General features: G+C 43.5%; 2 protein-coding genes across 2 annotated transcripts in view; both read right to left on the reverse strand.

Moving 5' to 3' along the window:
• Positions 1-17,640, reverse strand: part of plec (plectin) — a 309,701-nt gene that overhangs the window by 255,496 nt on the left and 36,565 nt on the right. The window lies entirely within an intron of this gene.
• On the reverse strand, positions 4,078-11,336 carry LOC134298592 (uncharacterized). The gene is made up of 2 exons (XM_062979314.1): positions 5,081-11,336; positions 4,078-4,933 (listed from the first exon to the last, which is right to left on the reverse strand). Exon 1 carries the CDS (start codon positions 10,345-10,347, stop codon positions 9,205-9,207), a length of 1,143 nt encoding a protein of 380 aa, XP_062835384.1. The 5' UTR covers positions 10,348-11,336; the 3' UTR covers positions 4,078-4,933; positions 5,081-9,204.

A 17,640-nucleotide genomic window follows, 5' to 3' on the forward strand; every position in this document is an offset into this window, starting at 1 on the left:
TAGATAGATAGATAGATAGATAGATAGATAGATAGATAGATAGATAGATAAATACCATAGCTGGGTAGGCAGATGGATAGGTAAGTAGGTAGATGTAGATAGATGAATAGTTGGGTAGATAGATAGACAGACAGAAAGACAGAGAGAGAGAGAGAGAGAGAGAAATAGGATAGAGAGATAGCACCCAGGTGTGATCCAGAGTTTGGCCTGCTCTCAGCATCCAACTGACCCATGCAAACACCTGGAGTCTCCTTCTCTGGAGGCTTTTTAGCAGAATGGGGTTGGACTGGATGCCCTCCGGGGGTCTCTTCCCACTCTAGTGACCATAGGCTGCCTGGTGGGAGACTTCTCTGGATGTTGCTGATATTGTTGTGATCATGATCATGATCATGATCATCATCATCATCATCATGATCATCATCATGTTTATTTCTATCCCATCTTTCCATGGGGACTCAAGGCAGCTAACAAAACAGAAGGTGAATGACCATCTGTCAGGAGGGCTTGGGCTGTGTTTCCTAGCAAGGCAGAAGGGGGTTGGATTGGATGCCCTCGCGGGTCTCTTCTAGTGATGACACACTACCTGGGAGTCTGGTGGGAGACTCCTTCTCTGGATTCTGCTGCTTTCATCATCATCATCATCATCATCATCATCCACTGCAAGGCAGAATGGGGCTGGACTGGATGCCCTCAGGAGTCTCTTCCCACTTTAGTGACTATAGACTGCCTGGGAGTCTGGTGGGAGATCCCATCTCTGGATGCTGCTATTATCACTATTATCATTATCATTATCATTACTATCATTATCATCATCCATCATCATCATCATCATCATAGGAGCCTCCGGTGGCCTAGGGGATAAAAGCCTCGTGACTTGAAGGTTGTGTTGCTGACCTGAAGGTTGCCAGGTTCGAATTCCACCCGGGGAGAGTGTGGATGAGCTCCCTCTGTCAGCTCCAGCTCCATGCCGGGACATGAGAGAAGCCTCCCACAAGGATGGTAAAACATCAAAACATCTGGGCAATGTCCCCTGGGCAACGTCCTTGCAGACGGCCAATTCTCTCACTCCAGAAACAACTCTGGTTGCTCCTGACACGAAAAAAAAACAAAAAAACATCATCATCATCATCATCATGTTTATTTCTATCCTGCCTTTCCATGGGGACTCAAGGCAGCTAACAAAACAGAGGCTGGGTGGCCATCTGTCAGGAGGGCTTGGGTTGTGTCTTCCTGCAAGGCAGAAGGGGGCTGGATTGGATGCCCTCAGGAGTTTCTTCCCACTTTAGTGACTACAGGCTGCCTGGGAGTCTGGTGGGAGATTCCATCTTTGGATGCTGCTATTATCACTATTATCATTATCATTACTATCATTACAGTAGAGTCTCACTTATCCAACATAAATGGGCCAGCAGAACGTTGGATAAGCGAATATGTTGGATAATAAGGAGGGATTAAGGAAAAGCCTATTAAACATCAAATTAGGTTATGATTTTACAAATTAAGCATCAAAACATCATGTTTAACAACAAATTTGACAGAAAAAGTAGTTTATTATGCAGTAATGCTATGTAGTAATTACTGTATTTACGAATTTAGCATCAAAATATCATGATGTATTGAAAACATTGACTACAAAAATGTGTTGGATAATCCAGAATGTTGGATAAGCGTGTTGGATAAGTGAGACTCTACTGTGTGTGTGTATATATATATATATATATATATATATATATATATATGTGTGTGTGTGTGTGTGTGTGTGTGTGGAATATTGTCCAGGGTGGGACAAAGAACCCTTGTCTATGAATGTTGCAATGAGCAAGCTTGAATAGCATTGGGTAGCCTTGCAACTGCAAAGTCAATCAGTGAAGGTACTGCATAGAGGTGGTCTGGCTGTTGTTGCCTGGAGGCGCCCTCTGTTTGGGAGGTGTTCACTGGCACTTGGTTGTCTGGATTTCCCCTGTTTTCTGAGTAGTGTTCGTTATTTACTGTCTTGATTCTGGTGTTTTTAAATACAGTAGAGTCTCACTTATCCAACGTAAACGGGCCGGCAGAACGTTGGATAAGCGAATATGTTGGATAATAAGGAGGGATTAAGGAAAAGCCTATTACACATCAAATTAGGTTATGATTGTACAAATTAAGCATCAAAACATCATGTTTAACAACAAATTTGACAGAAAACGTAGATCAATACGCAGTAATGCTATGTAGTAATTACTGTATTTACGAATTTAGCACCAAAATATCACGATATATTGAAAACATTGACTACAAAAATGCGTTGGATAATCCAGAACGTTGGATAAGCGAGTGTTGGATAAGTGAGACTCTACTGTAGTATCATCATCATCATCATCATCATGTTTATTTCTATCCCGCCTTTCCATGGGGACTCAAGGCAGCTAACAAAACAGAGGCTGGGTGGCCATCTGTCAGGAGGGCTTGGGTTGTGTCTTCCTGCAAGGCAGAAGGGGGCTGGATTGGATGCCCTCAGGAGTTTCTTCCCACTTTAGTGACTACAGGCTGCCTGGGAGTCTGGTGGGAGATTCCATCTTTGGATGCTGCTATTATCACTATTATCATTATCATTACTATCATTAGTATCATCATCATCATCATCATCATGTTTATTTCTATCCCGCCTTTCCATGGGGACTCAAGGCAGCTAACAAAACAGAGGCTGGGTGGCCATCTGTCATGTTCCACACTGGACATGACTTTGTCCCAGACCTCCTCCATTCATCTGTCCGTCCGTCCATCCGTCCGTCCGTCCGTCCGTCCGTCCCTCCTCGGCTGCCCTTGAGAGGCGCGTCCTGCCCAGGGATCAACAGAAATAGCCCCAGGGACCGGGGAGGCCATGCCAGGCATTGTCCGCAGGGCACAACTGACCGGGGAGGGGGAGGGGGAGGGGGAGGGGCCAGGCCAGGAGGGAGCTGCCCAAGGACAAGGAAGGACAGATGCCTTGGTCAACAGGTCTCACTACCTTTGCACTACTTTTGCTACGTGCAACCACGTTGTTTTGCAGGCCCCACAATTGGGGACATTTATTTTGGTCCGCAGGGTGGGCTTAGAGCAGGCAGGGGTTTTGGACTTCAAGCCCCACAATTCTGAACAGTTCTGACTGTCTGGATCTGCTTTCATTTATAGTAAAAGGTCAAGGTTTCCCCTGACGTTAAGTCCAGTCGTGACCGACTCTGGGGGTTGGGGCTCATCTCCATTTCTAAGCCAAAGAGCCGGCGTTGTCCGTAGACACCTCCAAGGTCATGTGCCCACTGGCATGACTGCATGGAGCGCCAGTGTTACCTTCCCGCCGGAGCAGTACCTATTGATCTACTCACACTCTGGGGGTTGGGGCTCATCTCCATTTCTAAGCCAAAGAGCCGGCGTTGTCCGTAGACACCTCCAAGGTCATGTGCCCACTGGCATGACTGCATGGAGCGCCAGTGTTACCTTCCCGCCGGAGCAGTACCTATTGATCTACTCACACCCTGGGCGTTGGTGCTCATCTCCATTTCTAAGCCAAAGAGCCGGCGTTGTCCGTAGACACCTCCAAGGTCATGTGCCCACTGGCATGACTGCATGGAGCGCCAGTGTTACCTTCCCGCCGGAGCAGTACCTATTGATCTACTCACACCCTGGGCGTTGGTGCTCATCTCCATTTCTAAGCCAAAGAGCCGGCGTTGTCCGTAGACACCTCCAAGGTCATGTGCCCACTGGCATGACTGCATGGAGCGCCAGTGTTACCTTCCCGCCGGAGCAGTACCTATTGATCTACTCACACCCTGGGCGTTGGTGCTCATCTCCATTTCTAAGCCAAAGAGCCGGCGTTGTCCGTAGACACCTCCAAGGTCATGTGCCCACTGGCATGACTGCATGGAGCGCCAGTGTTACCTTCCCGCCGGAGCAGTACCTATTGATCTACTCACACCCTGGGCGTTGGTGCTCATCTCCATTTCTAAGCCAAAGAGCCAGCGTTGTCCGTAGACACCTCCAAGGTCATGTGCCCACTGGCATGACAGCATGGAACGCCGCTACTTTCCCGCCGGAGCGGTACCTATTGATCTACTCACACTCTGGGGGTTGGTGCTCATCTCCATTTCTAAGCCGAAGAACCAGCGTTGTCCGTAGACACCTCCAAGGTCATGTGGCCACTGGCATGACTGCATGGAGTGCCGTTACCTTCCCGCCGGAGCGGTACCTATTGATCTACTCACACCCTGGGCGTTGGTGCTCATCTCCATTTCTAAGCCAAAGAGCCGGCGTTGTCCGTAGACACCTCCAAGGTCATGTGCCCACTGGCATGACTGCATGGAGCGCCAGTGTTACCTTCCCGCCGGAGCAGTACCTATTGATCTACTCACACTCTGGGGGTTGGGGCTCATCTCCATTTCTAAGCCAAAGAGCCGGCGTTGTCCATAGACACCTCCAAGGTCATGTGGCCAGCATGACTGCATGGAGCGTCAGTGTTACCTTCCCGCCGGAGCAGTACCTATTGATCTACTCACACTATGGGGGTTGGTGCTCATCTTTATTTCTAAGCCAAAGAGCCGGCGTTGTCCGTAGACACCTCCAAGGTCATGTGCCCACTGGCATGACTGCATGGAGCGCCAGTGTTACCTTCCCTCCGGAGCAGTACCTATTGATCTACTCACACTCTGGGGGTTGGTGCTCATCTCCATTTCTAAGCCAAAGAGCCGGCGTTGTCCGTAGACACCTCCAAGGTCATGTGCCCACTGGCATGACTGCATGGAGCACCAGTGTTACCTTCCCGCCGGAGCAGTACCTATTGATCTACTCACACTCTGGGGGTTGGTGCTCATCTCCATTTCTAAGCCAAAGAGCCGGCGTTGTCCGTAGACACCTCCAAGGTCATGTGCCCACTGGCATGACTGCATGGAGCGCCAGTGTTACCTTCCCGCCGGAGCAGTACCTATTGATCTACTCACACTCTGGGGGTTGGTGCTCATCTCCATTTCTAAGCCAAAGAGCCGGCGTTGTCCGTAGACACCTCCAAGGTCATGTGCCCACTGGCATGACTGCATGGAGCGCCAGTGTTACCTTGCCGCCAGAGCAGTACCTATTGATCTACTCACACTCTGGGCATTGGTGCTCATCTCCATTTCTAAGCCAAAGAGCCGGCGTTGTCCGTAGACACCTCCAAGGTCATGTGCCCACTGGCATGACTGCATGGAGCGCCAGTGTTACCTTCCCGCCGGAGCAGTACCTATTGATCTACTCACACTCTGGGCATTGGTGCTCATCTCCATTTCTAAGCCAAAGAGCCGGCGTTGTCCGTAGACACCTCCAAGGTCATGTGCCCACTGGCATGACTGCATGGAGCGCCAGTGTTACCTTCCCGCCGGAGCAGTACCTATTGATCTACTCACACTCTGGGGGTTGGGGCTCATCTCCATTTCTAAGCCAAAGAGCCGGCGTTGTCCATAGACACCTCCAAGGTCATGTGGCCAGCATGACTGCATGGAGCGTCAGTGTTACCTTCCCGCCGGAGCAGTACCTATTGATCTACTCACACTATGGGGGTTGGTGCTCATCTTTATTTCTAAGCCAAAGAGCCGGCGTTGTCCGTAGACACCTCCAAGGTCATGTGCCCACTGGCATGACTGCATGGAGCACCAGTGTTACCTTCCCGCCAGAGCAGTACCTATTGATCTACTCACACTCTGGGGGTTGGTGCTCATCTCCATTTCTAAGCCAAAGAGCCGGCGTTGTCCGTAGACACCTCCAAGGTCATGTGCCCACTGGCATGACTGCATGGAGCGCCAGTGTTACCTTGCCGCCAGAGCAGTACCTATTGATCTACTCACATTGGCATGTTTTCGAACTGCTAGGTTGGCAGAAGCTGGAGCTAACAGTGGGCACTCACTCTGCTCCCAGGATTTGAACCTGGGACCTTTTGTCTGCAAGTTCAGCAGCTCAGAGCTTTAACACACTTCACCACCAGGCCTCCACTTTCATTTATAAGCATACTGGATCTTTTGACCCAAATCGGGATTTTAATATTATTGTCTATATTGACTTTTATGACTGTTTTTAATCATGTTGAAGTTTTACTGCTCAGTTTAATGTTTTATCTGATTTGTGCTGTCGTGTCTGGGCATGGCCCCATGTAAGCCGCCCCGAGTCCCTCCGGGGAGATGGGGCGGGATATAAGAATAAAATTATTATTATTATTATTATTATTATTATTATTATTATTATTATTATTATTATTATACACACATTTAAACCTGGATGAAAATATATACATTTAAGTCTTTTCTATACATACCATTCTTATAGCATTTTGATATAGATATCTGTGCCTTATTGATATTGTTCATTTATAAGTTGCCTGGAGTCCAAGTTTTGGGGGAAAGCCTGGCCGTAAATAGAGGGGAGGGGGCTGCTTTCCCAAGGCAAAGCCCTGCAGAGCCTGTAATGGGATCCAGTGGGATCCAGTGAAGAGGAGGAGGAGGAGGAGGAGGATCCCAGGGAGGGAGGGAGGGAAAGAGCCCTGACTCACCCCACTGGCATCCCTCCCCTCCCAAAGGAAGCACGGGAGGAATGTGGGAACAAATGTCCTGCTGGGAAGCCCCACCACCAGACCCAAAAGCAAAAGGCCTCCCAGCGAGCAAAACAGCACGCACTGCAAGACGGGATTCTAGCAAAGTTCTGACATGCATCCACATTGCAGAAGGAATGCAGCTTAACCCTGGCTTTCAGGGTGTTTGTGTGTTTTCCGGGCTGCTGACCATGTTCCAGAAGCGTTCTCTTCTGACGTTTCGCCCACATCTATGGCAGGAATCCTCAGAGGTTGTGAGGATGCCTGCCCGATATGTGGGTGAAACGTCAGGAGAGAATGCTTCTGGAATATGGTCATACAGCCCGGAAAACACACAACAACCCTGTGATTCCAGCCATGAAAGCCTTTGACGACCCTGGCTTTAATTGTGCAATGCTTTCCCGGCAGTCCTAGTCTATCCTTGGCCTTCTCCGGGTGCATCCGTCGCGGCTCAATCTATATATATAAAAGGCTAATGAAATTTGGGCCTAGAAGTAAACAACAAAACTAAATGTCCCAGAAACACAAAACTTGACAACAGAACCCAGCAGCTTTGCCGCTAGGTTCCTACCACGAAACCGAACATCTCCTACTGAACCGGTACCCAAAAAAGCCCAAAAACCAGGAAAAACAAACAGCGCATGCGCCAAACATAAACTGGCACATTTTTTTTTTGTGTCAGGAGCAACCCGAGTTGCTTCTGGAGTGAGAAAACTGGCCGTCTGCAAGGACGTTGCCTAGGGGACGCCTGGATGTTTTTGATGTTTTTACCATCTTTGTGGGAGGCTTCTCTCATGTCCCCGCATGGAGCTGGAGCTGACAGAGGGAGCTCATCCACACTCTCCCTGGGTGGGATTCGAACCTGGCAGCCTTCAGGTCAGCAACCCAACCTTCAAGTCACAAGGCTTTAGTCCACTTGTGGGAGGCTTCTCTCATGTCCCCGCATGGAGCTGGAGCTGACAGAGGGAGCTCATCCACACTCTCCCTGGGTGGGATTCAAACCTGGCAGCTTTCAGGTCAGCAACCCAACCTTCAAGTCACAAGGCTTTAGTCCACTTGTGGGAGGCTTCTCTCATGTCCCCGCATGGAGCTGGAGCTGACAGAGGGAGCTCATCCACACTCTCCCTGGGTGGGATTCGAACCTGGCAGCCTTCAGGTCAGCAACCCAACCTTCAAGTCACGAGGCTTTTATCCCCTAGGCCACCGGCACGTGCCCAACACACATCTCACCCCCATCCCTCAACCATGACTAATAACACCATTCAAACCTCCCGCACAGAGACTACTCATTGTATTCCATCTCACCAAACAAGGATCCCCATAAGAACAAACCGGCCAGGCTTTGAAGTTCCAAGGCTATTCACTACTATTCCACCTGACCAACAAATGATTCTGAAAAGCCACAGCAACGCGTGGCCGGGCAAAGCTAGTGCTATATATAATCCTGGGAGTTCTAGTTTCACATCTTTCACCTCCTTTTGGGTGCCTCTGCACTGCACAATTGATGCAGTTTGGCACCACTTTATCTTTGGAGTTATATTTTGGTGAGGCCCCCAAACCCTTTGGGCTCAGAAGGCTTAAGACCTTGCAAAACTACAACTCCTGCTGTTCCACAGTCCAGTGGTGTCCAGCTGCATGCATTTTAGTAGATCGGTGACCCGCAAACACCGCCTCTCCAGACGTTTTGGACTTCAATGTCCAGCTCAGCCGCTTTGGCCAATGATCAGGGATTCTGGGAGCTGGAGTCCACAAAACGCTGGTGTAGGTGCAACCTCAGGATACTCTTAAAGAGTATATTTTTATTTTATTTATAATTTTCAAATAAAGTGCTCATTATAAAAACGGGGATAGGTGCAAGAAACAAAAGGGCAAAAAAGAAAAACACAGAACATTCTTCCAGTTTACTCCAGATTGTCCTTCTAACATATTTTCCTCTTGTTTCTTTCAAAAGGAACTTAAGTTTGTCCATATTAAAGAGTATTGACATTTTTCAAAATGTTTTATCCTTTACTGAGCCGGGCTTTAGCACAGCAAGTTTATTTATTTATTTATTATTCAAACTTATATGCTGCCACTTCCCTAGGGCTCGGGGCGGCTTACAAGAACAGGCTAAAATCTAACAATTTTAAAACATCTTAAAAACATTTTCTTAAAAACATCAATTACAGAAATCAAAAGCCTGCCGAAACAGGTGTTAACCACCAGCTGGGATCAAAAGGTTGGCAGTTCGAAGCCCAGGCCAGAGTGAGTGCTTGACCTCCAGCCCACCTAGCAGATCGAAAACAGATGCGAGTAGATAAATAGGTACTGCTTAAGTGGGGAGGTATTTTAATGGCACCATAAAGGAAATACCAGAAAAAGGAGGATGTTTATGACAAGGAGGATGGAGCGACAGCATACAGACACAAACACAGCCTGTGGCCAGAATCAAGCACAACCTCCAAGACGCCAAAGATAGGAAATGTCTATATACCTCTATCTGTTGTCTGTCCTGTCTGTGTCTAACGGCATTGAATGTTTGCCGTAAATATATGTTCTGTGATCCGCCCTAAGAAGGGCGGAATATAAATTCTGTAAGTTAATATGTAAATAAATGTTATTGTTCTCAATGGGTATTATTTGTTCACTGCTGGGAGCCCTTATGGGTTGGGAAGTGGGGCAGAAAAGACATAGATCAAGGGATGGAGGGATAGGGAGAGAGAAAGATAGAGGGAGGGATGGAGGGAGATAAATGGAGGAACAGATTGATAGTTAGACAGATAGAGGGATTGACAGAGAGAGAGAAGAAGGGAGGGAGATATGAATAGAAATATAGAGGGATAGATAGATAGAGGAATGGATGGATGGATGGATGGATGGATAGATAGATAGATAGATAGAGGAATTGATGGATAGATAGATTGATAGATAGATAGAGGAATGGATAGATAGATAGATAGATAGATAGATAGATAGATAGATAGAGGAATGGATGGATTGATAGATAGATAGATAGATAGATAGATAGATAGATAGATAGATAGAGATAGAGATAGAGATAGAGATAGAGATAGAGATAGAGATAGAGATAGAGATAGATAGAAGAATAGATAGATAGAGGAATGGATGGATGGATGGATGGATGGATGGATAGATAGATAGATAGATAGATAGATAGATAGATAGAGGAATTGATGGATAGATAGATTGATAGATAGATAGAGGAATGGATAGATAGATAGATAGATAGATAGATAGATAGATAGATAGATAGATAGATAGATAGATAGATAGATAGAGGAATGGATGGATAGATAGATAGATAGATAGATAGATAGATAGATAGATAGATAGATAGATAGATAGAGATAGAGATAGAGATAGATAGAAGAATAGATAGATAGAGGAATGGATGGATGGATGGATGGATGGATGGATAGATAGATAGATAGATAGATAGATAGATAGAAGAATGGATAGATAGAGGAATGGATGGATAGATAGATAGATAGATAGATAGATAGATAGATAGATAGATATAGATAGATAGATAGATAGATAGATAGATAGATAGATAGATAGAGGGATGGATAGATAGATAGATAGATAGATAGATATAGATAGAAGAATGGATGGATAGATAGATAGATAGATAGATAGATAGATAGATAGATAGATAGATAGAGGAATGGGTGGATGGATGGATGGATGGATGGATAGATAGAGGAATTGAGATATATATATATATATACAAAACCACTGGACCAAATCACACCAAATTTGGCCACGAAAGACATTGTCATCCAATCAATCTGCAGGCAGCAGCGTGTCAGCAAAAATGGCTAGGCGTGTTAGTGCTGACACGCGTGTCATAGGTTGGCCATCACTGGTATATACGGTAGATAGATACTGTTGAAAGAAAGATAAATGTGTGGACAGACAGGCGGACGGACAGTTGGACGAATGATGCTGCATGACCTGTGTGGCCATGAAAAGGGTTCCCACTTTCTGGGGCTTTTTAAGCAGAGCTTGGCTCCTGCCATCTGCCCGGGTGGGAAGGGGCTGGACTAGATGATCCCCGGGGGACCCTCCAGCCACACACTCATTCACTCCTTTGAGTGTCTTAAGCCGTGTTTGTGACGAAAGAAGGACAAGGGTCTGTTTGGAGGGGAACTCAGGGTTGTGGAGGGGATTTCCGGGATCCCGGTGAGCTCAGCTGGAGGACTTTGCCTGTCTGAAGGCGAACAAACACAGGGAAACAAGGCGACAGGAGCCTCGTGCAAAGGCTCTAAGCCAGGGGTCCTCAAACTTTTTAATCCGAGGGCCGGTCCACAATCCTTCAGACTGTTGAGGGGCCGGATTATCATTTCGAAAAAAAAATACAAACAATTTCCGATGCACACTGCACATGTCTTATTTGTAGTGCAAAAACAACAACAACAACAACAACAACAACAACGAAAGAACAATACAATATTTAAAAATAAAAACAATTTTAACCAACATACATTTAAGAGGATTTCAATGGGAAGTGTGGTCCTGCTTCTGGCCAATGAGATAGTCAAGTCGATTAGGATTATTGTTGTTGTTGTTGTTGTTGTTGTTGTTGTTGTTGTGTGCCTTCAAGTTATTTCAGACTTTGGGCGAGCCTAAGTCTAAAATGTATTTATTTATTATTTATTTATTTACTGCATTTATTTACTACATTTGTATCACACCCTTCTCACCCCAAAGGGGACTCAGAGTGGCTTACAAATTATATGTACATACAATATATGATATTATTAGCATAGCACAATATTAGCATTATATATTACTATATTGAACTATACCACTATACTGTAATATTATTAGCAATATTATATGTAATATAGAATATATAATTATATTATTATATGGTATTATTATTAGTGTTATATTGTATTACATTATAATATTATTATCAATATTATATGTATATACAATATATTATATTATAAAACTGAGGGCGGGGGCCAGGTAAATGACCTCGGAGGGCCGCATCCGGCCCCTGGGCCTTAGTTTGGGGACCCCTGCTCTAAGCGGAGCCACGTCCACGCTCATTGGAAGAAGCCCATTGGGTTTGGAGGCCTCGCAAAGGGAGGCAGAAGCAGCCAGCGGGGAGGTGGGAGAGCCTCATCCACACCGGGCGCTTAATGCACTTTCAAACCAGTCCTGGAGAAAGTGGTTTCAGCCTGCAGGTGACGATTCCATAGGAAATCCTGGACCCTGTTTGGGGCCTGGATGGGGACGACACAAACCGTGGAGCAGGGTCCTCAAACTTTTAAAGCAAAGGGCCGGTCCACCATCCTTCAGACTGTTGAGGGGCCGAATGATCATTTGGAGAAAAAAACGAAAAAAATCCTGTGCACACGGCACATATCTTATTTGTAGTGCAAAACAACAACAACAACAATGAAAGACCAATATAATATTTAAAAATGAAAATAATTTTAACCAACATAAACCTATCAGGTTTTCAATGGGAAGTGTGGGCCTACTTCTGGCCAATGAGATAGTCAGGGTAATTAGGATTGTTGTTGTTGTTGTGTGCCTTCAAGTCATTTCAGACTTTGGGTGAGCCTAAGTCTAAAATTATTTATTTATTCATTTACTACATTTATTTATTACATTTATATCCCATCCTTCTCACCCCAAAGGGAACTTAGAGCAGCTGTATGTACATACAATATATTATATTATTAGCACAGCACAATATTAGTATATATTACTACTAGCTGTGCCCGGCCACGCGTTGCTGTGGCAAAGTGGTGGTGGTATTGGTTAAAAGTTGTTGTGGAATTTTTATTTGACATTATTTGTATTTTTTTAAATTAATTTTATTGTAACTTATCTTTTTTATTTATTATATTTTATTATTTTGTTGTATTATTTTTAGTTATTTTGTTATAGTATTTTATTGTATTAATTCTTTTAGTGTTTTTAATTATTTTAGTGTTTTTATTATTTTTTATTGTATTATTTGTATTTATTTTATTTTTTATTCTTTTATTAACACTGGGCTGAGTGGGTTGCTAGGAGACCAAGTGGGCGGAGCTTAGCCTTCTAAACTGGCAGCAATTGGATAAAACCAATTATTGCTCTCCCTCTAAGTAGGACTTTATTTTTCTTTTCTTTTTGTTGTATCAACCTAGAGGCATGGATGAGGGGTTGTGTTGTCAAATTTTGAGGTTGGGGGGCCTGTAGTTTTGTTGTTTTGTGGGTCGCCGTGATGCCATCACTCTTTTATATATATAGATATTGAACTATACCACTATACTGTAATATTATATGTAATATATAACATATAATTAATATTATTATATGGTATTATTATTAATACTATATTGTATAAAAGACAATATTATTATCAATATCATATGTATATACAATATATTATAATATTAAAACTGATATAAAATATTATATTATAAATGAGGGCAGGGGCCAGGTAAATGACCTTGGAGGGCCGCATCCGGCCCCCAGGCCTTAGTTTGGGGACCCCTGCCGTAGAGCATTGATATGGCTCTATAAATCTCCTTGCCTGGAGGTCAGACTGGATGGCCTTTGGGTGCCCCTTCTGGCTTTGGGTCCCGTGAGGGGGAAAAGCGGGATATAAATAAAGATTTATTATTATTATTATTATTATTATTATTATTATTATTATTATTATTTTATTATGACACAGCAAACAAGATAGATAGGCTGGATTTTGTATCACAAAATCACAAGTCGAACACTTCCCAAGAGTAATATTAGTAATACTACATGTAATATTAGTAATATTACATGTAATGTAAATACATTACATATACAGTTGAGTCTCGCTTATCCAACGTAAATGGGCCGGCTGAACGTTGGATAAGCGAATATGTTCGATAATAAGCAGAGATTAAGGAAAAGCCTATTAAACATCAAATTAGGTTATGATTTTACAAATTAAGCACCAAAACATCATGTTATACAACAGAAAAAGCAGTTCAATACTCAGTAATGCTATGTAGTAATTACTGTATTTACCAATTTAGCACCAAAATATCACTATGTATTGAAAACATTGACTACAAAAATGCGTTGGATAATCCAGAACGTTGGATAAGCGAGACTCTACTGTACAATAATAATAATGTGTCATACAGTGTCGTTGTGTCAATAATATAATAATAATAATATATTATTGACACAACAACATTGTATGACACATTATTATTATTATTATTATTATTATTATTGTATAGGTAATATATTTACATTACATGTAAGATTACTAATATTGCAATATAGTGGTACAGTTTTTTTTTTTATTTCGTGTCAAAAGCATTACATAATAAATAAGTTTAAAAGCAATAAAATAAAGGAATCACAAACAGCTAAATAGTTTTAGACCAAAAGTGGGCAATAGTACAATTTAGTACAATATTGTAATATATAATGCTTATATTGTGATATGCTAATAATATAATATATTGTATGTACATATAACTTATAAGCAGCCCTGAATCCCCTTCGGGGTGAGAAGGGTGGGATAAAAATGTTGCAAGTAAATAAATAATAATTATTATTATTATTGATGGGGTGCATTTAGGGCTGTCTTTTGCACACTTTTGTGGTAGGTTAACTTTGGTTGCCAGCTTGAAGCAAGCTCAGAACTGCATTAAATGGCCAGTGTGGTTGCACAGCCCTGTTTTGCCATATTTTGCAGATCGGTTCCTTGCACCCATGCCTTGCAAGCCAAACCCAGATGCCTTCGGAATGCGCCTGGGCCACTCCCTGGCCATTGATCTCCAGTGGGAGGATCCTGACATCTTTATTGCATGCCTGTTTGGAACCTGGAAGCAGTGAAGCTAGAAAGTTCATTAACATGATTAATTAGTGCTGGAAATAACCAGGCAGGAAAGCCAAGGAGAAGCCTTAAAAGCTGCATTGCCCTCTGGTGACCCCTGCTGGAGGATGGCAGAACTGCATGGAGGCAATATATATATACAGTAGTCTCACTTATCCAACATAAACGGGCCGGCAGAACGTTGGATAAGTGAATATGTTGGATAATAAGGAGGGATTAAGGAAAAGCCTATTAAACATCAAATCAGGTTATGATTTTACAAATTAAGCACCAAAACATCATGTTACACAACAAATTAGACAGAAAAAGTAGTTCAATACACAGTAATGCTATGTAGTAATTACTGTATTTACCAATTTAGCACCAAAATATCACAATATATTGAAAACATTGACTACAAAAATGCGTTGGATAATCCAGAACGTTGGATAAGTGAGACTCTACTGTATCTATATATATAAAAGAGTGATGGCATCACGGCAGCGGACAAAACAACAAAAGTAAACACCCCACAACCTCGAAAATTGACATCACAACCCCTCATCCAGGCCTCTAGGTTGATACAACAAAAAGAAAAGAAAAATAAATTCCTAATTAGAGGGAGAGGAATAATTGTTTTTATCCAATTGCTGCCAGTTAGAAGGCTAAGCTCCGCCCACTTGGTCTCCTAGCAACCCACTCAGCCCAGTGTTAATAAAATAATGATAAAAAAATAAATACAAATAATACAATAAAAAATTATAAAAAAACACTAAAATAATTAATACAATAAAATACTATAACAAAATGACTAAAAATAATACAACAAAATAATAAAATATAATAAATAAAAAAGATAAGTGACAGTAAAATTAATTTTAAAAAAATACAAATAACGTCAAATAAAAATTCCACAACAAGTTTTAACCGATACCACCACCACTTTGCCACAGCAACGCGTGGCCGGGCACAGCTAGTAAATATATTTTTTTATACTTTCCTGTCCAGGCCTGGGCCAACTTCGGCCCTCCCTCCAGGTGTTTTGGACTTCAACTCCTGCAATTCCTAACCGCCTACCGGCGGTTAGGAATTGCAGGAGTTGAAGTCCAAAACACCTGGAGGGAGGGCCGAAGTTGGCCCAGGCCTGGTCTATAGTCATTAGAGAGGATGGCTGACCTTTGGGTGCCCCTTCTGTCCACCTCTTCGGTCAGTGGCGCCACGTCCTTGGCCTTCTCATTCCCAACTTCAAAGGCTCCTTTTATTTCCCTGGGCCTGCCTTTCTTCTGCCTCCAGTGCCCTTTTGCATACTAATCCCTTTATTACTCTCTTTATTACACTTGTCAGACTCCCAATTGAAAGCCTGGGACGAAAGAAAGAATCGGGGTTTTGTTGGTATTCTTTAAATGAAGCAAAGAGCAGCAACTCTGAAGAAAGGTGTGGGCCCAAAACAGAAGGCATGGCCGGCCTTAAAAAGAGAGCCTTGCAAAGAGAGCCGCTGACCGGGACAAAGGGTCAGTCAGCTGGACGCCTGACCCCCCCCCCCCCCCCAACTCAGGCTCATTGAAGGAATGGCAAAAGGCAGGATGACCCACAGATAGGAAAACATAACAAACTCAGTGGGTTGCCATGAGTTTTCCCTGGTGGTATGGCTATGTTCTCGTAGCATTCTCCCCTGATGTTTCACCTGCATCTGTGGCTAATGGCATCCTCAGAAGTTCTGCTGGCAATGAAGCAAGTGGAGTGTGAATGTATATGTGTGTGTGTGTGTATATATATATGCATATCTATATCTATATATAGTCTCACTCATCCAACGTTCTGTATTATCCAACGCAGTCTGCCTTCTGCTCGGATCCACAACTGCTTCTCTAGGCAGCAATGTTCTACTGGAAGTTCTACCAGCAGTGAAGCAAGTGGAGTGTGAATGTATATGTGCATATCTATATCTATATCTATACATAGTCTCACTCATCCAACATTCTGTATTATCCAACACAGTCTGCCTCCTGCTCGGATCCACAGCTGCTTCTCTAGGCAGCAATGTTCTACTGGAAGTTCTACTGGCAGTGAAGCAAGTGGAGTGTGAATGTATATGTGGATATGCATATCTATATCTATATCTATACATAGTCTCACTCATCCAACATTCTGTATTATCCAACACAGTCTGCCTCCTGCTCGGATCCACAGCTGCTTCTCTAGGCAGCAATGTTCTACTGGAAGTTCTACTGGCAGTGAAGCAAGTGGAGTGTGAATGTATATGTGGATATGCATATCTATATCTATATCTATACATAGTCTCACTCATCCAACATTCTGTATTATCCAACACAGTCTGCCTCCTGCTCGGATCCACAGCTGCTTCTCTAGGCAGCAATGTTCTACTGGAAGTTCTACTGGCAGTGAAGCAAGTGGAGTGTGAATGTATATGTGGATATGCATATCTATATCTATATCTATACATAGTCTCACTCATCCAACATTCTGTATTATCCAACACAGTCTGCCTCCTGCTCGGATCCACAGCTGCTTCTCTAGGCAGCAATGTTCTACTGGAAGTTCTACTGGCAGTGAAGCAAGTGGAGCGTGAATGTATATGTGCATATGCATATCTATATCTATATATATATAGAGTCTCACTCATCCAACGTTCTGTATTATCCAACGCAGTCTGCCTTCTGCTCGGATCCACAGCTGCTTCTCTAGGCAGCAATGTTCTCCTGGAAGTTCTACTGGCAGTGAAGCAAGTGGAGTGTGAATGTATATGTGCATATGCATATCTATATCTATATATATATAGAGTCTCACTCATCCAACGTTCTGTATTATCCAACGCAGTCTGCCTCCTGCTCGGATCCACAGCTGCTTCTCTAGGCAGCAATGTTCTACTGGAAGTTCTACTGGCAGTGAAGCAAGTGGAGCGTGAATGTATATGTGCATATATATATATATATATATATATATATATATATATATGTATGCATATCTATATCTATATAGAGAGAGTCTCACTCATCCAACGTTCTGTATTATCCAACGCAGTCTGCCTCCTGCTCGGATCCACAGCTGCTTCTCTAGGCAGCAATGTTCTACTGGAAGTTCTACCAGCAGTGAAGCAAGTGGAGTGTGAATGTATATCTATATATATAAAAGAGTGATGGCATCAGGGCAGCGGACAAAACAACAAAACTACAGGCCCCCCAACCTCGAAATTTGACAACACAACCCACCATCCACGGCTCTAGGTTGATACAAC

The sequence above is a fragment of the Anolis carolinensis genome, chromosome 4 (assembly GCF_035594765.1).
Source record: "Anolis carolinensis isolate JA03-04 chromosome 4, rAnoCar3.1.pri, whole genome shotgun sequence".
Classification (NCBI taxonomy): domain Eukaryota; kingdom Metazoa; phylum Chordata; class Lepidosauria; order Squamata; family Dactyloidae; genus Anolis; species Anolis carolinensis.